Raw genomic sequence first — 13523 nt, 5'->3', positions numbered from 1 at the left:
ACTGCTGACAGTCTAAAGCACTTTTCTGCAAAAAAGTGGTAGGAGTTGTAAAAGCTACACAGAGTGACGAAGCAGGAGACATCCTTCTGAGGACACAGCATGTTTTCTTTGCTTCAGTTGAGGGAGTTCAAGAGTGACGCATGCATCTGTTGTTTGAGAAGGAGAGAAGCAGGTTGAGATCAGTGGGGAAGGATTAGGAAAAGCTGGTGGTGTGAGTGTTGTGTGGTTCTGGCCACTGAATATTGCAGTGCTGTAACAATAGTGCTCAGCAGGGCCCGGTTCCAACCTGCTACAGGGTGCCAGTGGATTCATGCTAACCAAAGCCAGTCTTCTATGAGATGTGCACACAAAAGCAGTCATATTTTCCTTTGATGATTGTAAGCAGTTATTCAGGGCTGTAGGTCAGTGTTCAACAGGTACATGCCTCTCTCCTTTCTTTCTCAAGCCGATTTATGGAGCTAGTCTTGACTCAATTGACAGACTACCTCCTGTTTTTCTGGCTTGTGTCTATGTGTGTGTGAGTGTGCATGTGTGTAAAGGAACAGAAATTAAGTAAGTAAAATAAAACAGGTAAGTTAGCTAGGCCAGCTCAAGCCAATAACATCTGATTTCATTTTCTTATAATTCTTTTCATGAGCTTAGGTTACTGTTTACTCTGTGGAGTTCTGCGCGTCCTCCTCATGTTCCTCCAGGTTCTTCGGTTTCCTCCCAAACATTAATGGGTTGACTAGTTACTCTAAATTGCCCCTAGATGAGAACGAATGTGTTGTGTTACATGGTATCCTGCTATGAATTGGTGTTCTATCTAGGGCGTATTCTCGCCTCCTGCCCAGTGTTCCTGGGATAGGATAAAGATGAATGAAAGAATAAATGAATGAATTAATGAATAATTTAAGGTTTATGTATCTTTTTCTGTTGAACCTTTCTGTCTGCTTCTGCATGATTTTTTTTTCTGATCCCCAAAACCTTCTGATTCTGTTCTCAAATACTACAGTAATCTACATTTGGTATAGGGTACTACAGTAGGTATGGGGCTTTTGGACTGGTCAGGTCGATGGGTTTATGCGGTTTGGGCCTCACCAATCCAGGACGAATGCAGTTTAACGCAGTTTGGTGGTGTCCTTGTTTTGTCTATGTTTTGACCTCTATTCTTTATTACTGTGTTGAGTTAGCAAATTGGGATGAATCACTGAAATTATTTCAATTTTTTTAATAGGAGGATAATTTTTTGACACATTAATATCCTTCATTTTTTCTCATTTATGTACTGTAAGTGTTTATGCTCTGTACAGCTATTAGCATAATCAATAGTTCAAGAAAACAACAGCAAGATATATTAAATATGCTTTTGAAACAAGTTTGAAGTATACCTCAATGTGCCATTTTAAACCATTAAAACAATCTGTGTGGAATAATCAAAAGTTAAACGTTTCTGTTATTTGTCAAAAAACTGCTAAAAACTGCAGTGTCATCCCAATTAGCAAGCTGGCTAGTTAACTCTAGAAACTAGCCTACATTTCTCTCTGGTTGACACAAGCTGAATTTCAGTGTCTGAGCATATATTGCATTGTCATATTCTCCGTTTATTTAACATTAACCAAACCTGTAAAATATACCACGACAATCACAACTGTGTTTGTTACTAACATAACCCAAGTTAGCCAGCTGTCTAGCTTTGCACAAAGGTTTTGTTGCTAAGGACCAGGTCATCTCTACTAATTTCCTTATTGTAATGGCTTCAAGCCCTTATAATTTATGTTTTGACCCAAATACCATGTATATAATCAGTTGTTCCTTTTTAAAATGGATCCATTTAGAAGTTATCCATTTTGAAGTGTAGAATGTATAAAGCAGACTTCACAATCAATCCACTAAAATCCCTGATATGATCTGAAGTCATTATATTAATGCCTTTAACAATTTCAATGGAAGACATCCTGGATTTCTGCCAGTCTGCCACGACACAGATTGCTGGGAAGAACTTATGAAGAGCTTCCCAGATGTTTCCAGTGATGATCGTTTAATCAATGGAATGATGCCTTCCATTCCACAACTATGTCGTAGCACTCAGTATGACAGAAATGTGAGTGAATCCAGTTCTGTGATCGTTCATTTTCAGTTTTCGCTTTCACAGAATTCAGATGTTGGGGGTATTTTTAGCCCATGATAACGCCACTATGTCCCGTGAGGAAGCACAAGCTCCTGGCTTTCCTGGATTTCTTGCTTGCTCTTTTTTTTTTTTTGATGATGATGATGTCATGGGGCGAGGTGCTAAAAATAATAATGACTTGACATCTTCCAGCTACAGCAAGCACTCGGGGAAACTTTATTTTTATGTCATACGTTGCAATTTTTTTGAATATTTGTTAGGTGACTTTTTTTAAGCTCCAAATCAAACTTTCATCCTTTAATGCGCTCCATGTGCTTGGTATCATGGGGTAATGGGAGAGCTGTGCTAAAATCCATTGCAGCACACAGGCTTTAAACTGCTCAGCGAGCTCTTTTGTTTCTCCATCTTGAACAGTTTTCGGATTGGCACACGTTCCAGTTCCCAACAGCAGCACGTTTGACCTGAAAATGGCAGTTTTGAGCAGGAGGGAGAAGGGGAAAAAATGTTGCTGGAATGTCTGGATGAAATCTCTTGATTTGGAGCTGATATTCATCTCGATGGATTTAGTTGGAGCAGTGGCTTAGAACACCCACTCACTAGCTATGTAGAAAAGATGTAAGGAAAAAAAATGGCACAAAAGCACACATACAGCTATTATTTATTTAGTTCTAGTCATTCATGTAGTTGCTCATAGTCTCTTCACAAGCACACTGCAGGTAAACCAACACCCATTCCTCTCTCTCTCTCTCTCTCTCTCTCTCACACACACACAGTTTTCAGCTATAAAATCGCACAGGCACAGTGGTATATTATTTCAGTCTCCCTCAGCTATAGTGAATCTGTAATTTTTTTTAAACAGTCACTCCACTGCATGCAATATTACCCTACTTTTACACTTTTACCTACACTTCCTCTCTTTCTGTTGTCAGAATCAGCAAATGGAAAACATGCTGAGAAACTGAAGCAGGGTGTGTGTCTGGTAGAGCGGGAGAAAAAGATGATTTTATGCTGATTTTATGCCCTGAGCTCATTATCTCTAATTCTTCATTGTTCTTGTCATCGTCTGTAATCTCTCAATTCTCTGCCAGATGTGGTTTCCATCCACAGAAAATTTGTTCTCGGAAATGCACACATCCCTTGATGACAGTTTTTTTTTTTCTTATATTTAATTATAAACCATTTTTCTGGGTAAAAATAAATTATGATTTAAATAACATTTGTTATTACATCAAGTGGCATAAGCTAAATTGTTTATGATAGAATCAAAATCAGAATAGAAATTGAATCATGGGTGGCTGATAACAAAATACCCATATTAATATTTCCAGACATTTCTACGGTACACAATGCGCATCACAATATGTAGGTTTGCTAACAAACTGACAGTAAAATGGTAGTGTTTCATTTGGGGGGGGGAATGCTTTATAGATCTCTTTGTAAAATAAATGCGTAAAAGATCTCTTTGTAAAATAAATTAATATTTTGCAATTTTAAAAGATTTAATATGAAATGTTAAACATTAACTCAGATTTTTAACAGATTTATGTTTAACAGATTTTGTAATTGTGATAAAAATCATTTAACTCAATACTCACTATATATCTGTAAAGAGTATAGTAAGGAAAATGACATGGCATTTTGAAGACACAAAAAAACCCCACAAACAAACAAAGAAATGCAGTATATCACATTACGGGGAAACCCATCCACTATCTTGACGACTTTCCAGTGGCAGAAAACGTGCTGAATGATATGAAGCACTGACACTGGAGACTGCTTCCATAAATAAATGTTAAATGTTGGATTATGTAGAATGCCGCAATACAAGTCCCTAGAACGAGTGCATTAATATAAACCTGTGATTTGAATTACCAATTTGATCAACTGTCAAAGCTGCTGTTGGAAGTAATTAATCCACACCTTCTGACCAATCAGATGCGAGAATACAACAATGGTGGGGTATAAATCACAATAATGATATTATATTTCCCTACTCGAGATTCCTAACTCTACTCATTAGTTAGTCTAAGAATTACCATTAGTGTGCATCAGACTAATGCACAAGCTTCATCATGGTTAGTTTTAAGAAGACACTTCACTGTCATTGTGAGTCACTGAACCATAGGAACATGTTGATGTTGACATTTCAGGGCTGGACTATCTTTGAACATCAGTCATCTTGGCTTCCAGTGAATAAGAGAGAGGGAGGGAGATCTGACACCATGCTACTCCTCTGCACGTTTCTAAATGCGGATTTGATTGTAGATTCTGACCCATCAGCCAGAGCTCTCGCTCTGAATAAAGGCCATCAAAGCTCCATTATTAATGAGCCCTTATGGACAGAATCCTGCTGCCAGCCATTCATCTCAACCTTCAAAGGGTTAAATTGCAGCTTTACCCTCCCCTGCCAGGCTTGAAAGCTGAAAATAGTGGATTATGTGACGCTACAATTGTGGTGGACCTCTAGCTTTCATTCAACCTCTCTTGCTGTTTTTTTTTTTTTTTTGGCTGGATGCCAACATCTACGGTTTAGACGGAGCATTTACAATGTTCTGTTCCTTCCTACCTTTCAGTACAGAAAACATTTTTCGAGTTTTCCGCTAAAGCAGTGGTTAGACCAGATGCAAATAAAAAATGTTGTATTTGCATTTGGTGGAAAAGCCAATTCAATGAAGGGGAAAGGATACAGGATCTAAAAAAAATGCACATTGCGCTTCACACTGACTTTTTTCTTGGTGAACATCTGAATACACAAGCTTCAGTCATGTGTGTCTATCAGAACCAAATGGGAGGGACTGTTTATTCAGTAGCATTCACACCGACTGAGGTTTTTGTGGTAAAATTCTGTTTTCCTCTCTCCCTGCTATTCTTGTTAGCAACGTTGACACCTCTGCTGTAGTGTTATCATCAGTTGTCTGAAAATAGTTCCTTAAATAAAGAGTTCTGCTTTAGTGTACGTCATCTAAAATGCTAATTTTCCTAACCAAGCACGAGCCAGCTAGCACAGTGCATAATGTGCCACTTGGCTCCTGCTTGCTTTCATTCATTTTAAGATGTTTGAACATGTGGAGGGGCTTGAATAATGATGATCTGTAGGTGCTGTCAGTTCCAGTTTACATTCTTTTCGCCAGCCAACCTACAGAGCTTTGGGTGTGTTCTCTTTAGCACTTCATTTTAACATGGCGAAAACTCAAAGCTGTCTCTGATACACATTGAGCAATGCCAGAATTTCAAACCACCATTTCCATTTCACACGATGCCTGCCAAACCTTTCCACCCTAAGTCCTTAAAAAAGAGCTCAAAACTCAGCTGTTCCAAACTTCAACCCAAAAACATTCATTGTGCTGGAACTTTCTGGAATTAAAAGCATTGATTTTGTGAAGCTTGTAGTTTTAAAGCCATATGAAACCAGCCACAGGCTCACAAATGTGCCAGAAGTTAAATTAATTGATAAAACTACACCCATGTGCCTTGGATTATATGATAAATAGGTGATGGATTTAGATTGGATTAAAGGGTTAGACAGTGCCGACCTCCATTACTGGAAGACAGAAGCATTCCCATCAGTCCTGTTAAGCATGACAGGAGTAGTACATCAGTTTCCTGGTGTTTCTGCCCCTGATATGATAAATGGCAGTCTTGGGCCATGTTGGATCCACCTGTTAAAGATAGAGTATGGATTTCTGTGGTGTCTGTCTTCTAATATGTGTCGTCATTTCTTTCCACATAGAGTAAAGAGGTGGGACTTCAGCTGCAGGAGGATTTGATGAAGGTCCTCAACGAGCTGTACACGGTAAGAGGTGCACAAATAACACACACACACACACGTATACACTACATGCCACTGTTGTCTGCAACAAGATAATAATCCAAACCAAAAGGTAAAATAACAAAGATACTTTGAAAAGAACCAAAAGAAAGACGCAAAAGCTTTGGTTCAGGTTTAAAGGCAAAGGTATACATGTTACAAGGAAATATTTATATTACAAGTTAAAAGAAAACCTTAACTTCAATGGCTGCACATGTAACCAGAAGCACTGGAACATTTGCACTGAACAAAATGGAGATTATATAGAAAATGATTTCGTTTTAATGTTTATATTATTCATATATTGCATGTACTGTATCTTAGTGTATTTATTAGTATATAGTTTTTGCAGTGTCTGAGGTGGACTATTCGGTAGCCCAGACACCTGAGACTAGAAGATTTTGTGTCTGACCTATTAGATTTTTATTCTCAGAAGCCTGACAGACAAGTAGGTTCAGTAGGCCAGAAGTCACCTGTTGTTGTTTTTTTTATTATTTATTCTGTAACAACCATCATACTTTCCTTTCCACCCTAAAAACAACACAAGTTTTTATTTGTTATGTAAAACCAAAGTGGTGCACGTACATTAATACTGTAACTATAGCACACACTATTCTTTCGGAGTCCCACTGCCTGCTGCACTACACACATCTGCTTTTACTAGGCGGTTTAATTATCGTGCACTGATGACAGGCGATCTTTTCAGAATCAGGAACACGCAGGTATGTGGAAACACTGACGAAACCAAGCAAAATAAAGTACAGCGTATGACTAACCTACTTGCAGAACATGCCGTCACCTTGTGGTTAAACTTATAGAGAGAAAATGAAGAAGCCTGACTCTAATAATGTCTACTATATGTCAGATTTTGTCAGTGGTGAAAACACGAAGTGTTACCCCTCTTAGAAAAAGACAATGAATATGGCGATGTCGTCCCCTGCCCAGGAATTTATATACTAGTTTATGTCTGTATTAATGCTTTTAACTAGCTAAACAGCTCACCATACTTTGACATTATATTGCTTTTTTTTATGGGACTTCATGCATCTTTCCTGTCTGTGTGTGTTTCCTATGCCCAAAAACGTGCATGTGGGAAAACTGGTATCTCCAAATTGATCCTTGGTGTCAGTGAGTGAGTGTGTGATGCCCTGTGATACACTGATGTCCCACTGGTGTGTTACTGAGCAGGAAGACCATGGTTGTTGCCATGGCTCAAAGATGAGATGTGTCTCTTTTTTGCCTTTGTACTGTTCATTTTACAAAAAATTAGTAATATGTATAAATATCACATTATATCATTCAAAGCTTCTCAGTTGTATTATAAGTATACAGGGAAAAAAGTGATATTAAGGAAAAAATTCAGTTTTAAAGTAGAAAATTGTCAATTACCATAACAGTCCACATTATAATTATAATTATTTTAACCTTTATACAGAAAGAAAAAGACTTTTCTTACATATTCACTAAAGCTAATGAGACCAGCCTGAGAAAATCTGTAGATATCCTCCGACTGTAAATTTGCTGCGTTTTCAAATTTTTCTCTCTCATTTTTTTCTCTCTTATATTTCATGTAGTACCTTCAGTGATACACAGTGTTCAAAGATAGTGCTGGTACACAATGTTTCCTTCCCCCCCCCCCCCCCCCACCCCCCCCCCCCCACACACACACACACACACACACACACACACACACACACACACTCTACCTTGCTGATGCTGTCACTTCTTTCAAAAGGGGCTGGAAGTGAAGCGTCTGCTGCAAGAGAGGGCTTATTTTTTATGTGCTGCAGTGGTTATGGGCCAATCAGTAGGTATGATGAGTGGAATTGAGTCAAAGTATTACTTCTTCTTTCCTCTCAAAAGCATTGTGGCTGTTAGTCACAGTTGGCGGTCCTGATTGTATGTTCTTGTGTATGAGAGGCAGGGCATGACTTTGTTAAAGAAAACTACAAATGACCGTGTCTGCTTGTGTGCATACTTTTAAACGCATGTCTGGTGTAGGATCATACACCAGGAAGTGGATTTTTCTTTTCCTGAGGTGCCAGGGAGTTTGACAGATTGGTGCCTTCACAGACGCATCTCAGGTTTCTCTGAGCCGCTAAATTGGATTCATTGCCTTCAAAGTGTGGCAGTGTTTGGTTTCTTAAGATGATAATGAAAGACAGTTGTGTATTTTGACAGACTTTAATGTCACGTAGTATTTGCCTTAGGCTAATTTGCACTAGATTTGCACAATATACGTCTATTCAGCTTTACGTTTCTGACTTATATAGCATAATAGTGTTCTCCTCTAGAATATTATCACATGATGGCCACCTACAGAGCCCTTATTTATTTAATTCTTTCCTGTGTCTCTGATATGTCTGACACAGTCTTTGCGATGAAGCCACATTCACCAAATTTCATGGATGTTCCTTTTTCCCATTCAAATGGCAGTGAGATTGCGGTGTGTATAACCCAGTCATTGCAGACAGATATGACGCAAATGGCTCTGCGATCCCCCGCCATGTTATGGTGTCTTAAAGCAGAGTGTTTCTCAGTGCTATATTCTGACACACTGTACTGTCACACAGAGCACGCCTTTAATTAGCAGCAGGACACTCGGTGCTCAGTCATTCCAATGATACCCGAGCTTTGTTTTCACTGAGCCGTTAGAAATTCCTTCTCTAATGCGGAACATGTGTCTGCTTTGTTTGTGGTCGTGGGGGTTCGAGACGAGATTGAAGTTTTGGGGAGGGGCACTCCAGATTTAGGCTTTATCAAATTTCTTTGACTGAATTCCCCCCATTGGGGCACACGCACTCACATACCTGCATACATGTGTGCTGATGAGGAAATGACCATAAAAGAAAGCAAATCCTCTAATTAAATGCTTAACTGTGATCAAAATAGACCTGGCACCATTTTTTACAACACTCGTGGTTTATAAAAGAGGTAAAATGGAGAAGGAACCAGAGGAAAAGTGAAGTTTGGGATGTGAGAATTGTTGGTGCATTGACTAACTTTTTTCTTCTGCGAGCTTTCTTCATTCCTCATTAAATCAGTAATGGCTTATTCTAACCTTGTTTTTGAAGGAGGTGGTTTGGCCAAACCACCCACTCCCAAATTCTTCTCATTTTTTTAATAAATGATGACACGGCAGTGATGAGTATTTATTACATCCTTTGAAAGAAACCTATGCCAGTGTAAATTATGTAAATGGAGGTCATTAAAATGTCTTATGAACCCAGGGAATGATTGACGGAGCTGGCAATTATGTCATCTCTCTAACCTTTGGCACATTGCATGAGGGGATGTGTGAATTCTCTGTCACTGGGGAAGATTCCTCTCCCAGGAGTAGTAGACAGCAGGGACATTCCATTCATGTTTAGAATAAGAAAACTCCATCCCCCCCCACTCCTGTATTCATCCCACCAAATGGCATCTTCCACTGCTTGGCATGGATTCCTTTCCACTGGTCCAGTTTTCAGCTGCTGTGGTTATACAGTTGAGTGGTGCCATGGTTACATTGCTGACAGTTTTACTGAGAACTCCAGTTGCAGAGGCACGTGCCGTCACTCTCTACGACTTGCTTATTTCTTTCTCCAATGCAAACCAATTAAATAATGACATGGTCATCACATTTATTCAGTCTTCAACTAGCTGCTTAAGCAGTTGTCCCAAAGATCATGCTTTAGACATACTAGTCAGTATAAACGGACTCTTTTTGGGTTTTGTTGTTGTTTTAAGAAAGCATTGAGCTAGAAGGAGAGGAAAACTATTTTGTCGTGCACGCTCGAGTGCAAGCAAAAACAATTTGGGCAAATGATTCTGGAGCAGGCCTTGTATGTAAGTCATTATACTAAGCTGAGGCTGAAAGGGCTCGAGCATATTTCCTGTTTCCTACCACCAAGCTGTCTGCACTTTCTCAGCCACCTGAACAAATTCTGAATCAAGTACTAAAAAGCAATAAATGCCTAGTCTTATGCCTAGTCCAAAACAACAAAGGCAGTGGTTAAAATATTCAGTCTATGTATGAAATCTATTTTACAAAAGACTGGATTCCTACACATCATAAAGCACACACTCCGTAATTTTTCATGCACACATGCACAAATCTTATAAGCACAAATCTTCAATCAATAACTGATTTTAGCAGTTATCTGATTGTTCAAGTGGCATGCAAACTACATACTATGATATAAACATAACTTGTATATTGGGGTCCAATAATCAGGTTTCAGAGTGGCTAGCATTGCCACCTCACAGCTCCAGGGACCCCAGGACCAGGAGTTTTGTCTGTTATCTCCCAAAACTTGCCATTAGGTTGATTGACTAATTGTTAATTGCCTCTAGGTGTGAATGAGTGTGTGTGCACATGGTGCTCTTCCATGTACTGGTGTCCTATTCAGGGTTTTTCCTGGAATAGGCTCTGGATCCACCATGACCCTGACCAGAATAAAGTGAGCAAGAGAGAGTAAATTTTTTGAAACACTAAATACGTAGTACCAGAGAGACCATGGCAACCAGCAGGACTTCTAGTAACCAACAAATAGATCATGTGAGGCATGTAAAAATACCTGCTGTTGTGAATGCGGGGTTATAACTTGATATTCATTCTAATTCAGTGCATCTTCCAGTTCGTATTTAGACATTACAGTGCTAACCATGCTCTTCCTCATTCTACCCGGCAGGTGATGAAGACTTATCACATGTACAATGCGGATAGCATTAATGCTGAGAGCAAGCTGAAGGAGGCAGAGAAGCAGGAAGAGAAGCAGATGGGACGTGGGGCACGCCAAGAGGAGCGCCAAACACCACGCTCGCCTGACACACTCGCCAGCGTCAGGCTCGATGACAAGCCTGTTCGCCGGAGCTCTGTGAAAAAGATCGAGAAGATGAAGGAGAAGGTGAGGATTGAAGAGAAGAGCTGAAATGAAGCCAGTTGTGGGAAGAGGGTGAGGGTGAGGGTGAGGGATGGAGCTTGGAGCTTGGTGGTCACTTGAGGTAAAAGAACTTGAGAATGTAGAGAAAGTTTGTGTAGGTGGTTAAAGGGTGAGCAGATGGAGACATTGTTTGAATGGTAAGATGAGAATGCAGAAGAGAGTGGGAAAGAGATGGAGATGGATGAAGTGGTGAGTGGTATAGTGCAAACCATCATTTAGCAGATGGTTCTGGATCATGACCTGCATTCATAAGGCATGTTGATTTTATTCTTGTTTATGATCTCTTTCATATGGAATACATTGTTGATCTGAGATCATATTTGCTCCCATTTCTCTCTTGTGTCATGGTACATTTTATTTAGCTTTGTTTATGTTGGTTGCTGCTGTGTGCTGTTAGCAATGAACTCCTTGTGCTGAGTTTTTACGTTTACAGTGCATGCGTGGCTCAGTTCTCAGTGCTCGCAGAAGTGAATTGCTCTCATGTACGACAGTTTTTTGTGTACACACCGATAACAAACACTAGGCTTACATCACGTAGTATGGATTGTTTTTGAACCATTTTATACAAGCATGAACATATGAGCTTGGTATTGCACTGATACCACTATCTGTATCAAAGCGCCTCTATTTTATGTTAGACAAACGGCCTGTTCCTGTGAACATACGTGATTCTTGGTCATTTGTAATGATGAAAAGTATCAGACTGTAGTGATAGCTGGAGGTCTGGCTTGCAGACTAGCTTATCTGAGACTCTGACACCATCTACCATGTTCTTATTGTCAAGGTATCAGCTTTAGAGCTTTGGAATTCAACTATTATACATATAGCTCATAGCAGACTGTACTCTATCATTGTCATTAAAGGATTTAATGCTTTATCCTATAATACTTGTACAAACCTTTGATCAATGGGGTGAAGATAACACGGTTTGGTGATAATGGTGAAATGGTCAGCAAACTAGGTTTGTTAGACTATAGTTCCAACACCATTTGTCAAATTGATATGAAAGAGAATCACAGTTGTCTAGAACGCTCTTTTAGAAGAGTCTGTCTGAAACAGTTCAAGACCTTTTTTGTGTTCTTAACTTCAGGCTGCAGGGTTAGAAAAGGACAGAGTAAGGATTAGAGTTAGTAGTGGCAGCTTGAACATTTCTTTGTCAACTTGCAGCCATGAAACATTTGGAGACACCTGATCCACATTGCTTGTTATTGGCGAGAGTGATTTAATGGCCCTCGTTCAATGTTCCCTTTCTCTTCTTTCCTCTCATACTCCTCGTTTTCCATCTCTTTTTCAGCGCCAAGCCAAATACACTGAGAACAAGCTGAAAGCCATCAAGGCAAGGAATGAGTACCTGCTGGCTCTGGAGGCGACCAACTGCTGCGTGTTCAAGTACTACATTCATGACCTCTCTGACCTCATTGACGTAAGTCCTCCTGTGCCTCATCACCATTGATTTCTTTGGTTTTAGCTTGGTGGTGCCTACATAGCCCTTCTAAACACTGCATTAACACACACCATCATTAACATATATACACAATGGCTATGCTCTTTACTTGGCTGACTCCCAAATGGCTCCCTGTAGTCATCTATAGTGCAGAGGGTATAAAAACCTTTTTTGGTCTTGCTGTATGTAGTTCACTTAATCAGGAGCCATTTTAAATGCAGCTTTTGTATTTGTGTATCAGCATGTAAGCGTTTCTGGCCTAGAATTCAAAATGGATACCTAGTGTAAGCAACTTTCCATCCAGTCCACATCACTTCAAACTGCTAGACATGTTTGTTAGCAAACATATATATATATATATATATATATATATATATATATATATATATATATATATATATATATGTGTGTATATATATATATATATATATATATATATATATATATATATATATATATATATATACATATATATATAAAATTTGCATTCTCTGCTGGTGGCAATCAAGCAACAGTACTCATTGATTTTAACTAAAAGTTTTAATAACTTGGATGAGGTTATAGGATTGTGAAATTTCTGTTTCAAATACTTGCAGTTCTCAGAGTCCACTGATGATTTGCTTAAACATACCCACATCCTGTACAGTGTCATTCAGCTGATTAATAAATAAATTATTTAATAATATATTTAATAATAGATCTTTCATTTCTTAAACAAATGTCCAGCCATTTCTTCTGTTATTCTTGTATATAGACTTCTCTAGCTTCACTGTGCTAACATATACCGATCAGCCATAATATTAAAACCACCTGCCTAATATGTAGGTCCCCCTTGTGCCATCAAAATAGCTCTGACCCGTCAAGGCATGGACTCTACAAGACCTCTGAAGGTGTGCTGTGGTATCTGGCACCAAGACATTAGCAGATTGATTGATCCTTTAAGTCAAGGATCAATCAATCCTGTAAGTTGCGAGGCCTCCATGGATCAGACTTGTTTGTCCAGCAGATCCCACAGATGATCGATCAGATTGAGATCTGGGGAATTTCGAGGCCAAGTGAACACCTTGAAGACTTTTATCATGTTCCTCAAACCATTCTTGAATAATTTTTGCAGTGTGGCAGGGAGCACTATCCTGCTGAAAGAGGCCACTGTGCAATGTTTTGGTAGGTAGTATTTGTCAAAGTAATATCCACATGAATGCCAGGACCCAAGGTTTCCCAGCCGAACATTGCCCA

At 39.2% G+C, this 13523-nt stretch overlaps 1 protein-coding gene across 2 annotated transcripts in view; it reads left to right on the top strand.

Moving 5' to 3' along the window:
* srgap2 (SLIT-ROBO Rho GTPase activating protein 2) overlaps positions 1–13523 on the top strand; it is a 111899-nt gene that overhangs the window by 69676 nt on the left and 28700 nt on the right. For both annotated transcript variants that reach the window (XM_026935637.3, XM_034314144.2), the window contains 3 exons: positions 5841–5903; positions 10592–10807; positions 12138–12266. In XM_026935637.3, coding sequence (XP_026791438.3) covers positions 5841–5903; positions 10592–10807; positions 12138–12266 — 408 coding nt within the window. The remainder of the gene's footprint in view (positions 1–5840; positions 5904–10591; positions 10808–12137; positions 12267–13523) is intronic.

Source organism: Pangasianodon hypophthalmus, chromosome 20 (assembly GCF_027358585.1).
Source record: "Pangasianodon hypophthalmus isolate fPanHyp1 chromosome 20, fPanHyp1.pri, whole genome shotgun sequence".
Classification (NCBI taxonomy): Eukaryota; Metazoa; Chordata; class Actinopteri; order Siluriformes; family Pangasiidae; genus Pangasianodon; species Pangasianodon hypophthalmus.
This window is presented reverse-complemented; position numbering and strand designations above follow the sequence as displayed.